We start from the raw sequence: 21,989 nt of genomic DNA, 5'->3' as shown, positions 1-21,989 counted from the left end.
TTAAAAGATGTGGAAGCTGTTTAACCACCTTTCAGAAATGCTACTGAGGCTCTGCACTGACACCACTCTGCTGGCAGGACCAGGAGAGCAAGGGAATGATCACACCACATGCTTAGGAAATATGAGTGCAGATGTTCACTGCCATGTTAAATATAGGCATCCCAAAATAATTTCTCTCACAGGGAAATTAATCTTTTCTCTGACAGGAGGGTGAGGAGCTCGAAGCGAAGGATACGTGCATTCAGCCTGCCAGGCATTCCCTGCCATGTTCAGCACCTATATAGAGTTGTAGTACAGAAAGAAAAAAACACCCCAAAGGTGTAAATTGCAGATTTTAAACTACACCCCTTCATGTCCATGCCTAGAGACAGAGGGATCTGCCCCAGGGATGTTTCTTTTTGCTTTGTTCCTTCCAGATCAAGTCTTTTTTTGTGGTATTGAGCCCTCATGGCAGCAGCTTCTGTCTTTGCAACCTCCTCTTGTAGATGGCAGTTCCACCTGTCTTGGCCCTTGGAGGCTTTTGGAATAAATGGTGCCTTAATTAGGTTAATTACATCTTTAGCCATCCATATGCCCACTATGCATATACTGTTAGAGTCCATTACACAGTATACTTTCCCCAGTTTTCCTTTTGGGAAGCAAATCTAATACCTGATGTGTGAAGCTTTCCATGGCTGAGTTGTCTTGTATGAGATCTGCTAAATCCAAGGACTGTTTCAACTCCTTCAAAAGCCGCTGCTCCTGGTGCCTCTCTGTCCAAAGCCTGCCTGACCCAGTGTGACCAGTGATTCTAATTTTGTAGACAAATGTATTATATCAGAGACCTCACCCTGCAACGCCACCATATGCTTGTATAATATCTGGGGAATAGTGAAAGAGTCACTGTGATGCTCGTGAAAAGTGGTACAAATTAGCACCCTCCAGCTTCCTGCTGCTTTTCTGTCTAAATAATGTTTTACAGGCAAACTTTCTGCTGAGAGGTAGTGAGATTTTCTCAGCGGCTGCCTGAATCATGTCATACTCTTTGGTGTACACTGATTAACTGCATGAGACAGGAGCAGCATCTGTATGTGCAGTGTCACAGCTCCCAAATGATGAATGACCTGAAGTTTATGACAATTTTCCTTCCTGTGCTCTGGCTGGCCTCCCCACAATTTGCATTTATGCAAAATGTTTTACACGATCTTTCTTGCTCTCTGCAGCTCACTAGAGAGCCTCTTGCTTCAGGAGCTTAAAAACTCTCCCAGAATGGAAATCAGTAGAGGAGGAAAGGTGCTGTTTGTGTATAACTAGGCATATCAGCAAGAGATTCTAAAGTTTTCTTCATGCAAGGGATGCTCACCCATTCTTCTGCCAGAATACCTGAGATGCTCCTTGTATCTTCACTGGCCTTGACGTAGATAAGATGGCTTAGTATTGTTTTTTTTACTAGCAGAAATCTTTGTGAACTCACAGAATTGTGGAATGGCTTTGGTTGGGAGGGACCTCAAAGATCATCTAGTTCCAGCCTCCCTGTTGCCCAGTCAGGGTTGCCAACCACTAAATCGGGTACTAGATCAGGTTGCCATGAATGAGTGTTTGTTCTGCAAGTGAAACATCAAGTAGACACACCTTTCCCAAAGTTATTGCCTCTCTAGGATACGCTGTAAGAGGGCTTTGTGCCTGAGAATTTGATGCTGCCTACCATTAACATCAATGAGGAATGGTTGTCCAAGGGTTTTTTAATCAAAAAGTGTGCATCCAAAGTAGTTTCATGTGATGGGTGATGAGTGCAGCAACTGCTTCCACATCCTGGAGCTCTCTTTGGCCCTGTAGCATTTGTTTCTGCACTAGACCGCCTTGTTATGGGATCAAGTGCAGGTTCAGGAGAAGGTTGTAGCTGTGGAAGGCCCCTTTGACATGCTGGTGAAATGACACAGAAGATTTTTCAGGATTCCTCTAGCAGCCAGTGGGGTTCCCTCAGCTGCCCCATTCCAGTTGGTGCTGTTCAGTGGGATGGATGCCACAGGTGGGGAGCTGCCCTCTGCAGCTGGTGGCAGTCCCAGTTTAACAAGTATCTCCTTTCTGCAGAAGCTCCATCTGGGCAGGTTCGCTAGCTGCACTTCATATAATCTGCTTGTTCCACCACCCACAAGAAACTATTCGCACAGAAGTTCCACCAGAGACCATAAAATCGCAAACCATAGGTCCAGCTCTCGCCATCTGTCGCAGTTCTCTGCTTCTGCTCCCCAGACAACACAGTCTCCCACCAGGATTAAAAGATCCGAAGCTTGAACTTGTTTGTTTGGGATTTTTCAAAAAACCTGGTGCTCGGAGGCACTGCAGAAATAAAAATCTGGTTGCTATTATCATTTATTGCCCTCGCAATGCAGACAGGATTAAAGCTGTTCTAATGACAGGGAAGAAACTGTAATATTCCCCCTGACATTAAGTAGGCCTGAAGAAAGCTGTGAGCACAATGGAACGGAACATTAATGTGAATAGGGAAAATAAAAACCCTACAACAAATGTCTATAGCAAAGAACCACCAAGGGAGACGCTTAAACCCACAAAAGCCAGCACTCTTAGGTGTCAAATGATCTTGTCATTCTGCACCTAGCTCAGCCCTTGCTGAGGTGTTAAATGGGGTTTCAGAACCATTTGTGCTTTGGCAGGCCTTAGGTGACTGCATGTACCACTGGGCAATACAAAGGGGTTATGCTCTGGAGACTTAACCCTTATCAATGGGTGTAGCACACAGGGTTTGTGCTTTTGCTGCTCCTCATTTCAGAAGACTCTAATGGCTCCGGTTATTGCAGAAAAGATGGCAGTTTTGGAGCAGCGTTAGCACATGTAGGTTTTGGAACATATGCTCAGCAGACACCTGTAATGTGCCTTGAAAATTTATAGAAAATGTGAATGCTTATATATAACACATCAAGCAGCTGATGGGCTTAGGTACTGCTTCCCCATTCGGGCCCCAGGGACAAGATGCTCTGTCAGGTATGTCAGAGGGTGCCTTAGCTTCCAAGAATGCTTTGTCCTGAATAAGCGCAAGTTCCTCCTCCTCTGCCAGGACTGGTGAGACCATTCCCATGGAGAAGTGAGCCTGGCAGTGCATTCTTGTACACAATGAGCCCTGTGCTTTTTATCTGCTGCCTTTTATTTTTAAATGAGCCGGGAGTCAAATCGTGTCAGAAAGGCCAACAGTAGCTCAGTGCAAGAGGGAGGCAGCCTGGGTGCCCTCTGACAGCCCGCGCAGCCAGCCTCCCTCCTAGGCTGGGAGGTATTTTAAGGTAGAACACGTGCAAGGCCTCACTACGAAAAGATCAGTCAGGTTAGGGAAAATTCCCCTGACTCTCCATTTAGGTCCCTCTTTACCCTCTGCTTTACCTTCTGTTCTTAGCCAGCTGCATAATTTCTCTCCTCTCTGCTGGGAAGGTAATTCTCTACTCCAAGGAGGCTACTCAGTGGCTTTCTTTATTGTTATTTAACTTGTATATATTGCAGTACCTCACAGAGGCCTCATAGCATTGTTCCAGGCATCCTACAAACATGCAGAGCAACAGTTGCATCTGCAGCAGTACCTGTGTGCTGGGGATACAGGGTAAGGCTAATTCTGAGCCAATTAGAATTAACAGCAATGCCCACACTTCCTATGGAAGCGTCCAAAATATGGCATATCCATTCTGTTTCTTTAAATTTAAAAGGGGTCTCATCTAGAAAAATAATTAAAGACATCACCACCATGAAAAGGAGTCGGTATTTAAGGAAATATAGTGGTCTCTTTTCATTTGCATCTAAAGCAGGGGTTAAAAGCTGGGCACACCAGGATCATGCCCAGTGCGACTTCTCAGAGTTAAACACTGGCTTTGCCTGGCTACAGCATTTGGAGTCTGACTCTGCAACCAGGAAATCCAGTGCTTGTATCTGAGTAAAAGCTGCCAGGGGTGCATTTGGGAGCATGGAGGGTTGTTGCAGAGGATGTGCACGCATGTGTGTGTGTTCCGTTATGTTCTTTGGCTGCTTTGAAAAGAAGAAGGTGGAGTGTTAATAAATGAAGTTGTTAATTTCCAGTCTGTTATTGAGAAAGCCTTAGAATTAGTTGTGTTAGTTCAGCGGCGTGCAAGGATAAGCTTTTATGCACTGCAGCACAAAACAATTAAAAATGGGAAATTTAGAAGCAAGAGTGGAAAAAAATAGAGGCAGAGAGGAATGAGAAGGGATTAAAAGTGCTCACTTCTGGCTGCATGGGGAAAAGCAGGCTCAGGGCATGAGACCACAGGGGAGGCTCAGGTTGGATATTAGGAAACATTTCTTCTCAGGAGTGGTGATGCAGTGGCACAGGCTGCCCAGGGAGGTGTGTGTGGGGGGGGGGTCACTGTCCTTGGGGGAGTTTGAGAACCATAGAGATGTGGCACTGAGGGACGTGATCACTGGGCATGGTGGGGGTGGGGGTGGGTTGGACTTGGGGACTTAGTGCTCTTTTCCAACCTTAGTGATTCTACGATTCTGTGATCACTGCCCTGAGGACATTTGTGTGCCGTTGTCTAGTTCTGCAGTCAAACTGCTGTGTGACTTGTCATTCTCCTGCAGGTATATACTCTCAGCATGTATCCTGCAGTGAAAACGTGGTGTCTGGGAGGGGAAGGGCTGAAAGCCACCAGGAGAACTACAAGAAGCAGAAAGGAGAGCTTTGTACGCAGGTCAGAGCTCAGTGCTTCCAAACATTGGCTGAGATCCCAAAGCAGACGCTGAAAGCACCGGGTGTAGACCCGGGGCTGGAGGAGGTCTGCAGGGCCACCTGGTCACCTGCTGGCACTGATCACCAGAGACCTTCCCACTCAGACTGCTCTCCAAATGCAGCTGTTCCATTTGCCTGTTTTGCTGAGAAATGCATTTTCACATCTCTGCCCTGAAATGACCGTTCTGAAAGTTACTCAGTTCTTCAGTCACCTGTCAGATCATGAGTGATGTATTTTACTGTGGCCCCCTTAAAAAAAAAAAAAAAAAAAAAGCATTAATCATATTGATTAAAAATGGACAAAGGCTCAAGAGATATGATTGTAATGGAAAATTAAAAGGTATTGAGCTGATGGGCCAGGCAGAGAGGCTGACACAGAGCTGCAGCTAAAGATGGTCTCGATTACTGTCTTATTACAAACCATAGGAACTGTATATATGTCATAATTGAACTCTATGCCTGGAGCAGACTGAAAGGGCTAAGGGAAACGTTATTATGAGCAGGAAGTAATCCTGAAAGACTGGGAACAATACAGCCAAGAAAATCTGTCCAGATACTGTTTTCTCAATTGGAGGTAACAACATGAGTCTCAGGAATGCCACAGAAACAGAGAGATCAGTTTGACTGGTGCATCTGCAAAAACACAGGCAGAGAAAATCTGGGAGTACCTGTGCATGTATTCTAGGAAGCAGGGGACATGGGACCAAAATGTTGATTAATGGGATGAAGGTTAAGAAGGGAGTGGGCTAGGTGGATGTTAACACCATCTTTCCACAGTGGAGTTAAACATTAAAGTTGGAGTCACCTTTCCAGGTAATGTCCATAGCCTGTCTTTCACACTGCAACCTGTTGCCACTTTCAAGGCAAGCACTTACAAAATTCTCACCACAACCCGAGGTTAGCAAAAAACTGCCCAGGGCAAATACAATGCACTGGGGAAATAAATGGCTTTGGTGCTTTGTTCTTTTCCTCTGTTGTTCATGTTCCCCAGCAGAAAGCTACACCGTGGTGCTGTCGTTACTTTTCCTATTATAGCACTACTTGCAGACAGACCATCTAATGAAGCAGCAGAAGCAAAATTAGTTCAGTCCTCATCCTTCACCTCCTTTTATAACATAGTTGTCATTCTTTCCATTTTTCTATCTGTAGTAATCCTGCTTTAATATTTATGATTGTGCTTCAGACAGGGAGATTTCGATGAGGATGAATTTTGGGATTTCTTTTTCATTGTAGGAGGTTAGGTGAGAGCAGGATAGCTGGCTGAAATACCCAGCTCTGTGGCTCCAGAAGTCTCAGGTCACAGGAATTATGTGCCTGTACCTCCTTTTTAATGTTTTTTGAAGGCCTTTTAAACGACCCACCTGATATCAGCATTTCATGTAGGAGATTTGCACCTAATGTGTAATCTTCATTCACATTAGAAGTGCCACTGTTGTTTGAAAATTGATTGAATTAGACTGGGAACTCTTCAGTATATTTCATGCTTAATTTTCTATGATTCAGTAAAACGATATGTTTAAAAACAAGCAAAGCAAACAGGGGAAGTATTGAGAAATACAAGTTTGGTGACTCAGTTAAGACCTTTGACATTCGGATTTTATCTTCTGTTTTGTGGTTTTGTTGGGTAAGAACAAGGCTCTAGTAGAAAAAGTAAAAGAAATTTCAAGATGTGAAGGACAGGAGTGGAAGAGCAATGATTTTCAGTTAGTTCCTTTAATACAGAGATTGAAGTCAACCTCAGACTGCCTTGGCCTCACCTACCACCATGACTCTATTTCAAAAACGCACTAAATGATTGGGAGTCCTTCGGAAAGATTTGTTGCCATATTGTTAAGTTCTTGTTGACAAAAGCACCATGACATTTTTATTTTCTTAAATGTGGCAGCATACAAGAAAGAAGCATCCCAAATCCATGCTGATCTCAAAGAAAGCATCATTTGTAGCCAGGCAAACTATGACTTAGTTGTCAGCCCAATACACTTAACTAAAAAAACGCCAAACTCTAAGCATAAACAGTGATGAAGAGTTCTTCAGTCAGATTGTTGTTCCAGTGTGAAGGAAGGAAAGCAGATCTTGGTGTAGATACCATCAGTGCTTTCCAGCTTCCAACGTGGTCAGAGTAGCAGTGAGGGAAAATGATGGAAGGGACTGACCGCACCTCTGTGCCTTTTTTATATTTGAAAGGGAAAAATATTTTTCTTGTGATGTCACATCAGCCCATTTGCAGTTGGCTGAAGATATGGGACGTATCTGCTGCCAGCTAAATGCATGCGCAGAGCGATGGAGGAGTGTAGAATCTGTTTGGCTTTCCCCTGCTCGAAAAATCTGTGGGAACATGCTGTCGTTGGGATGTGCTGAAGAGATGCACTCTGGCACCTACGCCACGCAGGGGAACTGTGAGGACAAACATTTGGGAGGAAGGCTGAGCTGATCCTAATTGAAGCAGACACCAGTGCTCTTTCATCGAAATTCCACCGGCTTCGCCAACCTGATGTCAGGTTCTCCATCACCGTGTGAGGGTCGCCTCCAGGCAGGGCATGCTAAAAATAAATCACACATGCACATCCCCTCCTCTATCCCACACATGCACACAAATACTACAAGCAAGCAAAGAAAAGCATGTGGGGACTGCTCCTTGGCACCACTGCTGTCAATTAGTTCATTTTGCTGCAAGTGCAGTTCTGGAGGAGTGAAGGGTTTGGTTCTGTGTCCCAGGAGTTTGGGCAAATGAAGGGCATGCCATGCTGAGGCTGGGGCTCTGGGTGTTGTAGGGCTACTATTTAGTATTTCACGGAGGGCTGAGTTCACTATTTTATTTTAGTCGAAGTACGCCCGCACTTGTCTTGAGATGTTTAAAAAATATTTGTTAATTAGGTTTGTGGAGTAAGTGCACTTATGTGTGTTGGATTGGGCGGTTTCAAAAAGAGCTCTTAGGCTCTAGATTTCCAAACTGCCCTTCTCTTTACCTGCACACTTGGGCCTTGGAGAGAGGGTGCGGTTTTCCTTCCTAGAGGCTCATCTGATGTGACATCCTCTGAGGTTGGGCAAGGACCAGCTGGGTTTTTTGTCTCCTTCCACAACAGAGAGCGTGAATTGTTTGTGGTGAACATCTGGGGATATTTCATCTAATCGTTTTTTTTACTGCCATTGTTACTTTGGGAGTTAACACTGTCTCTGCTATTCCTGTTCTCTGACAGAGGCGCACAGCAGTTGAGTCCCCTGAGAGCTTAAATGCCTTCAACTAAACAATATTATTGGCTCCCTTCAGGGGTAACTTGGTGAAACTTAATGGTCCGTGAGACATAAAAAGTCAGTAGGAATGATCTAATGTCCCCTCCTAGTCTTAAACCCAGTGAAATGGTGAAAATTCTGCTTCCAAAGGAAATGGCAGATGAGCAGTCTCCAGATCTCCTACCAGGCTCCTCCAGCTGTGCCCAGGGGGAGCAGCTCCCGTTTTGCACTCCTGTTTGCAGATCCTCAGCAGAATTGCACCATTCTCACTCTTGGAAACCAAATCCTAATTTCCATCCTTCTGTGCAAGCCCCTCTTTGTGGTAACCATTTCTGAAAGAAACTTTTTGGCTTCCTTTCTGCTTTAATCCAAATCCAAATAAAAGTTCCACCGTATCTGTCGCCAGCTTCTCAAGGGGCTCAGATCAAACCTTCAGTTCCAAAACATCCCCATCCCTCCTGAATGCAGAAATCCGTCTTGTGCACCTCCTCTTTTCCTGACCGCTTGAGAGCTTTAGCTAAATAATGTCTCCTCCAAACTTATATAGACTCAAAGCATCTCTTCTGCTTTCCTCTTCTGCAGAGAAAATGTGCAATTTAAAGTACTGGAACTTTATTTTTCTTTTTCTTAAATGCATTTGCAAAGGTTGCCAGCACTGCCTGACTTCAGCTGCTAGGCATGTGTCCCATCCCGCTTTCAATAGAATCAGTGTTCTTCTCTTGGATTTAAAAGCTTTACCTTGAATATTTCCACATGAAAGGAAAAACTAGAGAGAAGTTGTAGGACCGGGAATCCTGAAGCCTGGGGATTTCGAGCCCGACTGAAGCGTGTGTGTTTCTCCGTCAGAATTCAAGGGCACACCGATGGCTGCCAGTCCCTGGAGGGAGCAGGGAGGCCTCCTCCTTCTCGTTCTACCACATCAGTCACTCTTTAACTAGGTACTGGGAATCTAATGATGTTATTTTGATTTCTAGTGTAAATAGCAATGTTTTTGGAACAATATGAGGAGCTCCATCTCACCTGCTTGCAGCAGGCGCTATGGAGTTGTTGCTGGCGTCCACTGTAACCAGGTGACAGGTTAATGCCTCTGATTTACCTAATTTTGTTTGTGGAATGGAACTCTGGAAGAAAAGCTAAGGAGCTCTCCCAGAATGCCTCAGTGAGAGATTCCTTGCCTAGAGTACGGGGAATCTGGGATGGCAGTGAAACTCAGTGCAGCGCATGCTGGGAGTGTCCCAGCAGGAGATCCAGCCAGATCAATCACACAAGGCTGGTCAGGATGAAGAGTAGTTGCCATGGCTATCAATCATTATGAACTGTATTGTCTGAGGGTTTGTTCAGAGGAAATCTTTCTGTAATTAACTACCAATTTGCTGTAAGATGATAGCACAGCTACAGCCCAGAACAAGTACTATCTGTCCTTCTTTCCATTTGTGCAACCCAGAGGCCAAGAATAGTGCATGCAAGCTGCCAAAAACATCTACATTGGCATCCAAGTAAATGCTCTTCACTCATGCTCACATCCTTTGTTATACAATTTTGCTGTGAATTCTTCCAGTTTTCTGCCTACAGGAATGAGCGGAACTGTCTAAACTCAACTGCTAGAGTTAGTCACCAGACTGAGTGCAACTCTGCTCTGTAAGAAGAGCCAGGCTCTGGCCATCTCACTGTTAACAGGTGGTTACTGTGAGGTTTGTAAGGCGTGATGTTATCACTAGCCAGTTGACCGGAGAAGCTTGTCTTCTTAGACTTTCCATCCCAGTATGAACTTTATCCCTATTATGTTTCTTAATGTTTTTCGACAGGCATTGGCCAGAGACTTGTTGTGACTGCTGAGGAACTGATAAGCTTTTTCCCCACTGGGAGAACAAAGAGTAATTTACAATATCTGCTTCCTCTAGTTATGTTTTGAAGGGAGTTTATAAGCAGGAAGGGGACTGACTTCTTACATGGTCTAATAATGGTAGGACAATAGGGAATGGCTTTAAACTAAAAGGGGAAAACTGGGTTAGAAGAAGGAGACATGAGACCAAAACATTAGGAAGAAATTCTTTATTCGGAGTGTAGTGAGATGCTGGCACTGCTGCCCAGAGCTGTGGGTGCCCTATCCCTGGAGGTGCCCAAGGACATGGATGGGGCCCTGGGCAGCCTGAATCAGCCCATGGTGGAGGGTGGGGACTAGGTGATCTGTAAGACCCCTTCCAACCCAACCATTCTTTGATTCTATGTTTTATAATTCTCAGTAGTATTTTTTTAGGAAGTAGCAGAGCAATTAAATGAGAACGTAATTATTAATGCATTTTCTTAATCAAATAAAGCAAATCTAAAGAAACGCCAACTACATCTTTGTTGCACTAAATAAATAGCAGTAACTTCTTATTTTGCTGGATGAATGCATTTGGCATGTCTGTAATTTAAAATAGTCCTGAGTTTGAAAGCATTTTGCAGCCACTGCTTTTACTTTATGCTAAGTTCCATCTCAGAAAGGTGGCTGCAGTTCTCTCCCTTTTCATTTTTACAGATTAATTGACTCAACAGTTTCTTTGTTGTTCCTTGGGTGACAACCCCCAGCAAGCCCTTTTTTTCCAAATTACCCTCTTAGTCTGAAAATACAAAGTGAGCCGGGGTTCTTTCCAAACATACTAATGACAAAGAATGCTTGTTCTCCCAGTCGTCTTTGGTGCAATCTGTTTCAAATGCTGGGATTGATGAGTGTCTCAGAGCAGCGTAGGAGGGCTGCCTGAGCGTGACTGAGCCACCGAGTTTAAAAAAAAATTAAAAACTATTAGATTCATTTTCAAATAGAATATAAAAATTCAAGGAAGCCATGGCTGGCCTACAACAAAAACCAAGCCAGCCAAGTTTGTTGTCTGGATTATTAATTGTGCTGGATTTTTTAGCTGTCCCGAGAATGTCACTTTAATCATCCAATGAATCTGAAGCCTGGGTCTCTGGAGATTGTGTTCTGATCTCTCACATATGGTATATTGCACTGTTCATTAGACCCACTGGGCCAGTCACATGGAAACGACGTTCAGGCTATTTCTATCCGTATCTGCAACTTTTCTTCCTGAATGTGTCAGTCCCATGATGAGGACAGTGACTCCAGCTGACACAGACACAATTGCTGATTGCAAAGAGAGACACTGCTGTGAAAATAAAGAGAAGAGGGTTTTATTTCTGTCATGGCTCAAGCTTCACAAAAAGTCCCTGCCCTGCAGGAATACCAATTCCTTTGGGGGTGGAGAGTGCTGAGGTATTTGAGATCACGGACCCTGAGCAGTGGAAAGCAGATGGGTAACCTTGGGGACACACTGGGCTGCTCCAGACGTATACTTCTTCCAGGAGGAAGGAAAAATGCTCACCATGTCATGAGATATGGTTCTCAGCTCAGGTCAGAGCCCAGATGGGGTTGGAGCAAGCTCATATTCAGGAGTCTGTCTCCAGCCACACGTGCAGAGCAGTCAGGACTACCGGCAGAATCCAGGTCAAGGGATTCCCAAGCAGCACAGAGTGCTTGTCAGGGGACCTCAAAATGTCACATCCAACTTCTCACCCTGTGCTCTGTTGGGGGAACAGGGGAGTGAGGTGTGAAGTGTTGAGTCAGTATAAATGTCACAGTCAAAGGTCTTCAAGAGTCATAGCAACAACAGGAGGAGACACTGTGCCAGGAGGTCTGACATGAGGAAAACTCTATCACTGCCACCACCTCCACCTTGGAGATTTATTGATATTAAATTGTGATGTGCCATAAACAAGGGCGATACTAAACGAGTCTGACTGTCTCAGGGACTAAGTTTTACAACCCAAAGTGTGAGTTTTCTCTGCTTCACTGAGATCCTGAGGCATTTTTTCTGGCAGCTCCCTCCATCTCATTAAGTGCTCTCCGGAGGAGGGCTGTGACTCGAGGGAGCCCTCCTTGCCCAGCACGCTGCTGACTGCTGAGATCAAGTGCAAATATCCACTGGAGGACCTGGTATGCACCCTCAGAGCTTAGTTGTGGAGACCTCCTGGGCCACCCCCATCACCTCACTGGGTCGCAGGCTGCTCCACCACAGCTTTGGAGGAAACCAGAGATCATCACGCAAGTGTCCCCAGGTACCAGCTCAACCCTGGTATCAGCGCCAGCAGCTCATGCACAGTGACAAACTTTGCTGTAGCTGTCGTATGACAATATTGAACATAGGTGAACGTTTGCTGAGACGCCCTCTCAAGGTGATCTTAACTTGTTAGGCCAAACCTTGGTTTCCTGCTGGAGTCATTGATCGCAGAGCGCAGTGCTGTCATGCAAATGTTTGCTTCCTGCTCCATGAATGTATCTGGGGCTGTGATAGGATGCTCTAGCTGTATAAATGTAGTAAGGCAGCTCCAAGTGCCAGACATCTACTGTGCCCGGGCTTGGTGAAGTCTTTTCTTCTCATGTGATCCCTCATTCAGATCCTACACTTTCTCCCAAATTTTCAGCAGATCCCCGGGGTTAGTGTATTTGCGCTCCTATGGTCCCTTCTGCCTATCAGAGATAAAGCAGGTCTGTGGAGCTCAAGGAAAAGCATCCCATGGCCTCAAGTCCTGTTCTTCACATGGCACAGGCTGCATTCACCAACCCACAGGTCTCAAGGAAAGTGGTTTAGTCCAGATAGGCTGCAGCTTATTTCAGGGAAAAGGTTGATTTTGATGATGTCCTTGACAAACCTCCCAGTCTTTCTGCTCTCATGCCTTTTCTCTCTGTTCCTCCAGTCTGCTCGCAGTTCTCCAAGGGTGTCTATGCCATCTTTGGATTTTACGAGAGGAGGACCGTCAACATGCTCACGTCTTTCTGCGGGGCTCTCCATGTCTGTTTCATAACACCCAGCTTTCCTGTCGACACATCCAACCAGTTTGTTCTCCAGCTTCGCCCAGAGCTCCAGGATGCCCTCATCAGTGTCATTGAACACTACAGCTGGCAGAAGTTTGTGTACATTTATGATGCTGACCGGGGTAAGTCGCAAGTACCCCAGGAGAGTTAGCAGGCAGTTAAATGCAGTAGTGTAGATAGAGTCTTTGGCTTAAGAATTTACTTTAGTAAATTCTGGAGATGGAGAGGGTGACTGACAGAAGAGACGACCCGTGCCTTCCCCGTTTTTTATTCTTTTTCTAAATATCCATTACTGACCATTGCTGAAGGTGGGACATTTGTCTAGATGAAGCATTAGCCTGAACTCCGGGTTCACAGAGTCACACAAGGGGAATGTTTCATTTTAAGAGTGTGGGTTTCAAATGGGGAAATTGTGTTTGTTAGGTGTTGTTTTCAAGTCTGTCCAGCTCAAGGCCACAAAGTCCCACATTTGTGAATGTGAACCAATGGCTGCTAAGGTCTAATGAGCCCACAACCTGTAATGATTCGTGTGTTGTTTGCAGTGGTAGTTTGGATAACTTCACGTTCTCTGTGTTAGTGAGCATTGGCTGTCTGCTCAAAATAACAAAAGCTTTTGTTGAGTTCTTGGAAGATATCGTCTAGCTTTCTAGGTCATGAGCAGGGCAAGTGAGTCATTGCTTTGTGGTTCAGTTTCCGAAGCTCTTACATGCCTCTGAATGGAGGCCGAGAGCAAAGCAGATTTGTAGAGGACGGGACAGAGGTAAGGTCATTCATGGCTCTGTCCTGGAAGTTTTCATAAGTCCTTGAAGGGGCAGGATGACTTTAAGAGACTAGATGATGTAAAAGCATCACACACAGCTTTCTGTTGGCTCCAGGGATGGGCACGCTGAATATGGCAGCAGGCCTGCATAGACAGGGCTGTCTAGCAAGCTCCAGAGCAGTGCTGACTGTGTGTATCTCTTCTGGAAAGCTGTGCATGTAATTTAGGCAAGATCCTTTAAAAAATAATGAAATTTTCTGATGAGGTGCTGCAAGGAGAGACAGGGATGCTAAATATGATGATGTATTGTGATTGCCGAGGGAGTCCCTAACCGTAGGAGCATAGAGCCTAAACAGATCAAAGGTGAAAAAGGAACCATGGTCCAGAGAAATGAAGTGGTTTGGGTAGTGACAGAGAAGGAGACAGGATTGGAAGTCTTATCTGAATCCCACAGCAGGGCCTGATCAAAGAGACTGATCTGCCGATTACAAAGGAAAACTAGGCCCAGAATCATCCTGTTTTCCTGTGCAGAAAAAGCTGGAGTCATTAATTCTAGTCCAGCTGTATGTAGGTAAATACTAGATTATTATCTGGTCACTGCGGTTCTTCTGGGCTCTTGCAATGTTGTATCCAGCCCAGCTTGGGACAGCTACACAGGCATTCAGGACAGAAAAATGCTGTTGTGCAGCTACATCCTGGTTCTCCTTCTATTGTCCTCTTCCCTCTCTCTTCCCCTCACAGGGCTGTCAGTCCTACAGAAAGTGCTGGACACTGCAGCCGAGAAGAACTGGCAGGTGACAGCTGTCAACATCCTGACGACAACAGAAGAGGGCTACCGCATGCTCTTCCAGGAGCTGGAGAAGAAGAAGGAGAGACTGGTGGTGGTGGACTGTGAATCCGAGCGGCTGAACATCATCCTTAGCAAGGTTGTGTCAATGTGGGTCTTCTGGGAGGGGCCCGCATGCAGAATGGGGAGGGTTTGTTCACTCTGAGAAGTTTTTTCCCCCTGTTTCGGTGTGATCCATGTCTCATTACAACTTGTCATGGATTTGGTGTGTGAGAAATGCATTGCAGGCATTTCTCCTTTGTGTTGTTTTGGAAAGTGTAAAGCCATAAAAGTACCGGGAGATCCTGTGTATTTGTGCTGAGTGAGCTCTTCTTCTCCATGTTCCCTACTCGTCTGATTCCTGTTCTGAGCACTGTAACCCCCTTACTTCCCCAGTGGGTTTGCTTTGTGCTAATTGCTCCAAGCGGTGTGCGTGGGATGTGGCACTTTGTTATCCTGCTGAGTTTTCTCAGGTTTTCTCAGTCCTTGTGAATTGGAGTGGAAGTGTGAATTGGCACTGCCAGACTCTAGGTTCTCCAGACTGCATGTGCACAGGATCAGGCATTCCCAGATCCCATAACGATACCATGATAGAATATCCTGAGTTGGAAGGAACCCACAGGGATCATAAAGCCTAACTTCTAGCTTCACAGAGAACCAGCCAGTATTTCAAGCCTATGGCTGAGAGTGTTGTCCAAACACTCCTTGACCTCCATGGCCGTGGAGCAGACAGGATACGTAACAGAGGACTTGGCAGCTCTGGTTGTGTGCTCTTCTCCCAGCTACTGCCAAGGCCTTCCCGCTGCTGCAAATCCCATTCCACATGGTTTAGGAAGGGCTCAGCAGGGCCAAGCAGCCGGCATGCCGTGTTTCCTGCTGTCTGTCATACCTCTTATAACCAGCTCACTTCCCTCGTGCTTCACACGTCGCTCTGTCTAAGCTACCTGTCATCTCCCGTCTCACACTTCAGCTGCTCGTTGTCTGGGGCAGGGATTGCCATGTCATCAGCCCCACGGCTCAACGACAAGCACAATCCATCCTTGTTGGATGTCTCCGAGTGCTACTGAGTGATAAATCATAACAAAGCAGGTAGCAGGTTTTAACCTCAAAGTAAAGGTCACGTCAAAGAGGGACCAGGTGATTCTGAGGGGCAAAGTATTCCCCCTGGCCATGGAGCAGGTGCAGTTGAACACAGGAACTAGGCAGTGAATTTGCCTTTTTTTTTTTTTGCAAGCTTTCCTGTAGGGTATATCAGATTTCTAAGGTTAATGATGTCTTTTTAAATCTAAATTGTCTAATTGAAAGCTAAGTTCTGCACACAGACATCATCTAGTTTGCCTAATGGGAACGGGAAAAGAAGTCTGCATTTCAAACTTCTTCACATAGCAGGAGCAAGAGTTAAACCTACATCTGACTCAGGCTGTTTGCAACAACACTAAAAAACAAAGCAAAAATTATAATGCCATTAAAAACACATATTTCCAGGTAAACTAGATGATGTTGTGCTTTTATAAGTGAAAGACAGAGCAGTTCCAACAGATCTCTGCCCAGGGGTAGCTCTCTGCTAGGGACTGGGCTGCTTTAAGTTTTTTTTTCACCTGTGTAATTCATTTATATCCTTGTTAGACTTCTTGGGCTGAGTCCATGGGGATTTCTGGAGCAGAGATAGCCACACTGGGGTAAGCAGGGGGGTGCCAAGTCTTTCACAACACACAGGTGACCAAAGAGGGACAAAGATGCTGTTCTGCTCATTATCACGAGGAATTCTGCTGGGCCTTTGGCTCGGGCTGGCAGCTGCTCTCCCCGCTCAGCACACCAGCAAGCCTTGTGGCTGTCCCTGTTTTGTTTGCCCTGTCTCTCAGAGCGTCTGAGGTGTTCAAAGAGCTGCCTCAGCCTCTCAGGGAGGGTTTGATGCGTTCATCTTTTTCCCTGACAAGCCTGTCTCTGTCTTTCGCTGGCTGTGGATTTGTGCTCCCTGGAGAGCAGAAGGGCTGGGGCTGCCTGTTCAGTCCCTCACATACGCACACACATTTAGATTCTCTCCCACACCACACGCACAAAACACAAATAGCCACCGCTGACTCCAGCATGGTGCTCCTCGTGCCCTGAGACCACCGCTGTGGAAGGAGGCAGCACTCAGAGCATTTGTGGAAAATGACCTGATTTCATTCTGCTCCGTGCCCATGTCTCAAGGGCATGGTGTATCTTTGCTGAGGTAGCTGTCGTTCATGAGCCGGGCTTCAGTTCTGGGCGGGATATCACGGGGCTGCACTGTGTGGCTTTAATGGGATAAATAAGCGGTGGGTTGCATTACATCAAAGCACTATATTGTTTCTTCCTTGTCGCTCATTAAAATGAATAACTGGAATTTCTCCTTTGCTACTGTTTCACTCTGAGAGGATTTCTCTCTAATAGATGTCAAACTGGCCCATTAAGAAGTGGGTAATGAAACCTTGGTGGCCCAAGTGAGCTATCAGCATGCAGCCCAGCACAGCCTCTCACCACGTTCAGCCTAAGTGATAAATGCTATTATAACCTCAGCTTGCTACCACCGTCCAGACACATTAGGACTGAGCAAGCATTTTAAAATAAATTAAGATCACAAATAACTGTGTAAAGCACAGGAAGCAAGCCTCATAATTCAGGTGGATGGGCTGCAAGATTAACAGCTTGGGGAAAGCTGGTTGGCACTCCTCTCGGGTTCATCAACTCCTGACACCTAATAAAATAACAAAGGAGGAGTGTGGGCAAAAGGAGCCAATGCCATCTATTGTTGACACCGGAGAAACAGGGAATTGGATCGTAATTCTTAGGCATCCCGGTGCCCCAGAGATGCTCTTTTCTTCCACAAGTTCAGTCCCAGTTGATGAATGGAGAGGACAAGATGGGTCTGGCTTTACTTCTCAGATTTGGCAATGGAACATGCTCCAGTGGAAAAGTACCAATAACAGGAGCACATATCTTAGAGCCTTGCATAGAAAGAGGTTCTTTGCTTTTTTCTGAGTGCTCCAGACTCCTCCACAGTAGCCAGTTCTGAGGCAGCCAGTGGGGAGAACCACAGGACAGTGAAGCTGGTGGAACTGAGATTAGTTGTGTAAAATGTTAAAGGAAGTCTTCATTGGAGTTAATTGCAACCCATACAATAACACTGGGAACCAAATGAGTTTTAATGCACATACAAGAGCACTTCATTAGAGAAAGACTAAGGCAGATGATCCAGTTGCACAGAGTAAGTGTCAGCTCATTCATAATCGATTCAGACATCCCTCAATGGTTGTTCACATTAATCTGGGAGTGCAGTCCCGTGGGAGGGATCACTCTACACAGGCATGCTCTGGTCTTTAGTGCTTCCCAAACACCTGCTACCAGCCTGGTATTAGGGAGGAATCCTGGGCAGACTGATCTCTGGTTCAATCCAGCGTGGCAGTCCTTTGATCACTGTTCTGGCTATATGGATCTTTGTGGCCTCACTACCATTCCTGCTGACTTTGCCTGAGTATTGGCGGTGCAGGCAGTCATTCAGAATGAATTTATACGGCAATAGAAATAAAGGGATAATGTTGCCAACAAAGAAACAGCAAAGTTCCATCAGAAACTGGTCATTCTTAGGTGTTTGTTGCTGTTGTTTTAAATTTTTTTGAGTTTTGAGGACATGGATTGTATAAGAGCAGATGATATCTGGTTCTAATAATCAGGTAAGAATTTAACAGTGCAGCTGGAAATCAGTAGAGAGCAATATCAATGGAAACCCAGCATGCGGTCTGGGGACTGTCTGATCTGTGACTCCCTGCCCCATAATCACAGGCAACCTTGTACAGATGTTGCTTTTCTACCTAGACATGGGAACTTTCCCAGCTAACATAGAAACTTTCAAGCATTACAGATCTGTAAGCAGTTGCATAGATGAAAGAGAATAAAAATCTAACTTTGCTGGCATCAGGGAGAATGAAGTATGGCAAAGAGCGTGTGTTGCAACACCGTGAATATGAAGTTATAAATAATCTCAGTGAACTTGCGGGGGGAATCCTCAGGCAGCTTTGTTCTGGAGATGCAGTTTGAAGCTGCCCCGACACACTACAGGAGAACAGCTGCTCTAATATAGCTTAAACCTCCTGACATCTCGCCCAGCTACGTGTCTGCAGCAGGGACTATAGACCAATGAATGTGCAAAATAGCTTTTCTAGTCTTGCTCCGTGTTTCAGTGGTGCTCACAGGAGTAATGGGATCCAGGTCTCCACTTTGTTCCTCCAGTGTTTGAAATATATTGTTTAATCTTTTTTTTAAAAAAATAGCACTGCTTTTTTTTCTGTGAGCTTGTAGAAAACAGGTTGGTTCAGATAATTTACTCTCCTTGCCTATAGAATCTCCTTGGGAATCTTATGCAGTCTAACTTCAGGCTTGCTTCTCAAATGTTATGTATGAAAGCTCTGTCCTTCCTCTAACAAGATTGTGAATTTTACTTTGTCTTCCTGTTCACCTTTGAATGGTACTGCTGGAACTAAAAAATGGTAGAAAAGGCAGACAAATAAAGCTCTATTGCTTTAGTTGGCCTCTGCTAAATATCCTTGGTTTCTCTCTTGCAGATCATCAAGCTTGAAAGAAATGGGAATGGATACCACTACATTTTGGCAAACATGGTGAGTTGAGTACTGCTTATTTTACTTGCCCTCCTTGATGTTTTCGTTGTTATCTCATATATTGCAAAGCACAGTATTTATAGTTACTGAGATGGAAGTCATTTTAACTCACCTTTTGGGTAGAAGAATTATCAAAGCTCTTTGTGGTCCGCTCCTTGTGGTGTTTTTTGTCTTAAGCCAGCAAGATTGTCCCTGGAGCATCTCCAGTGTTGCTAGGATTTTTTGCCTCCAGATTCAATCTATGTCTTCTCAAAGCCAATTAAGCCAACTGTCAATTAATGCCTGTTGTGATAATGATTTTTTTGCATGGTGTGAGGACCTGAGCTTCTGGCATTGCTCATCCAGCTCTTTTTGGTTGGGCCACCAAGAAGCTGTTGACTATTGGTAACAACTTCAGTTTTCTATCTGCTTTCAACCTCATTTTGATGTCCCCTCTGCCCCAGGTGAGGTGTTTCACAGCTGCTGAGAGCCCCATACTTGTTAATGATGATGTACTAAGATCCCTCTGACCTTCCAGTGCACAGAAAATATTTGACTGTCATGTCCCGTGTTCTTCGTTTGTCCTTTACAGTGACTGTTCTGCAGCTTTGTGCTAAATCAAATCTGACTGTCATGGTTCCAAGGAAACCATTGAATTTAAGGGTTTCTTTAAGGAATGGGCTGTTCCTTTACTGCTGAGGCATTGCTTGAAAGCAGAGCTGTGCTGTGCAGCAGCAGCGCCGTAATTCTGGAGCGTAATGCTGTCTTCTCCTAGGAGGCTGGAAATTTTCTGCTTATGGAGGGTTGGGAAAAGAGAAGAGAGAGGAATAGCCACAGTCCCTGGGGCAGCTGGAGGATTTCTGTAGCCCAGCTCCTGCCCTCTCCATTCAGGAGGACTTTTAGGGTCTGGTCCTGCTCTCCCAAGGACGTCTGCTGTTCAGAGCCAGGGATCTGTGGGGTCTCCTGTCCCTAGGCCCGGTCCCACCTATGCCATGTCTCCGGGACGTGCTGTCCACACGCAGTCTGGAGCTGTTCTTCCCTCCTGCAGCTGCATCTGGGAGGCTCCACGTCAGGGCCGGGATAATTAAACTTTTAACTACCAATTAGTCAAGCAGTTGCTGCTGTTCTCCTTCTCTCAGTCCCAAGATAACTCTGTAATTTACAAGACAAAAATGGACACATAATTACCCTGCAATGCCCTCATACTGACCCTGCACTTCTGAGCTGGGTGCCTACCATGTAATTACAAAGTTAAAAATGTTACATTGTGCAGGGGAGACATGCAAACTGGAGAGCTGCCTATAACTCCAGGTGCTAATTTTAAAAAAATATATTATTTTCTGTAACCTCAATCCTGGCACTCAGATGTTTACGAAAGTCCTTTCCTCAGAGTTAAGCAGGGAAGCTCTCCCAAGTAGCTGTGGTGTGCATGTCTGTGTGCTTTTGTGCAGACCCACGCGGAAGGGTAATGAGAATGATGTCACCTCTTCTCTCTGCATGGTCTCATAGGGATAAATATGTTAAAAGTATGAGGTGGTTGGATACTCAGGTGATGGAGTTAGGAAGGACGCTTCCCTCCAACTGAGAATACTGCTCTCTCCCACTTTCAGCCTGAGAAAGCAGACTTGTCCAACCTTTAATTTGTTTCCTTGGCCCTTGCACAAATGCTGAGAGGACAGAGCTGGCTAGAAGAGGGCTGCATACTCAGCCAGCATGGGTTATAAATAATTAACTCAGAGCAAAAGGCTTTGCATTTCTCCAGGCCTTTCACAGGGAGGCTGCCTCCCAGACACAACTCCTTGGGGGCTGCTCTGGGTCTCTGTGATGACAACATCTGACGGGGTCCCCCAGAAGGCGCTGCTATTGACTGTGCTTCTCAGGATGGAGGAGACCCTTTCAAGGGCAGAACAAGCTTTGTTGTTTTGGACAGGGGCAGATTCAGGCACTAGAGCTGAGTCAGCGCGTGCGATGTGTTGCACCCACAACAGAGCTGCTCAGCACTCGGGTCTGCAAGGGGGGTGGCAGAATGGCCGTGATGATCCTGTGTTCCCGAGACTGTTGTGGTAGTGAGGCAGGACAGCAGCCCTCCCCATGCAGAGATGACCAGGGATGTTACAAGTGATTGGCAGAATGTGAGGAGTCAGCATGTGAGAGAATTAAACCGTGGCATGTTTCTCAAATCCAGGAGATCACGATAACTTTTACCCTCTTCTAAGGACATCTCATTGCTGGATTAGAACCTTCTGAGAGTAGAAAGCTGTAATCTATTCAGAGTGACTCATAGATGTAGCAGGTTGACCTCAGACACCCCTTACTTTCTCCTGTAATCAGGTTCTTAGAGGATGGGGCGTGCATTGCCCACACACACGTTCCCACGTACACACATGAACGTGGAGAGGACAGCCTGGTTTTGTGGACGTGCTGGGTCTTAAGAAAATAAATTAAGAGCTGAAAACTGCAAATGCCTGAACATTTCCAAATGTACTATTTCCTGCCCTCTGCGCTGATGGATGGAGTCCTGATTTTAGGACTCTTGTCCTGTATGAAGATAAGGCTCTCATCTGGGACAGGCTCTGCCAAGCACAAGTCAGGTGAACCCTCAGCTGCTTGATGGCCACCAAGTTACCTGCACTGCCTGGAGCAAGTGGATAGATTTGGAAAAGAGAAGGCTCTGGGGAAACTTCATTGTGGCCTTCCAGTACTTGAAGGGAGCCTATAAACAGGATGGGGAATGACTGTTTACATGGGTTGATAGTGATAGGACAAGGGGAATGGTTTTAAACTAAAACAGAGGAGGTTTAGGTTAGATGTTAGGAGGAAGTTTTTCACTCAGAGTGGTGACGCACTAGAACAGGTTGCCCAGAGAGGCTGTGGATGCCCCATCCCTGGAGGCATTCAAGGCAAGGCTGGATGTGGCTCTGGGCAGCCTGTTCTAGTGGTTGGCAACCCTGCCCAAAGCAGGGGGGTTGAAATTCGAT

The 21,989-nt window shown here is 45.7% G+C and overlaps 1 protein-coding gene across 6 annotated transcripts in view; it reads left to right on the top strand.

Annotated features, from left to right (window-relative positions):
• The window catches only part of GRIA1 (glutamate ionotropic receptor AMPA type subunit 1), a 169,978-nt gene that overhangs the window by 95,818 nt on the left and 52,171 nt on the right, over positions 1-21,989 (top strand). For all 6 annotated transcript variants that reach the window (XR_002442802.1, XM_021410520.1, XM_021410522.1 and 3 more), the window contains exons 3-5: positions 12,692-12,931; positions 14,311-14,495; positions 18,979-19,032. Coding sequence is in view for 5 of the 6 variants with exons in the window: in XM_021410520.1 (XP_021266195.1) it covers positions 12,692-12,931; positions 14,311-14,495; positions 18,979-19,032 (479 nt within the window). In the remaining variant the exon portion in view is untranslated. The remainder of the gene's footprint in view (positions 1-12,691; positions 12,932-14,310; positions 14,496-18,978; positions 19,033-21,989) is intronic.

The sequence above is a fragment of the Numida meleagris genome, chromosome 12, assembly GCF_002078875.1.
Source record: "Numida meleagris isolate 19003 breed g44 Domestic line chromosome 12, NumMel1.0, whole genome shotgun sequence".
NCBI lineage: Eukaryota > Metazoa > Chordata > Aves > Galliformes > Numididae > Numida > Numida meleagris.
Note: the sequence above shows the minus strand (reverse complement) of the source record. Positions and strands in the feature narration are given on the sequence as shown.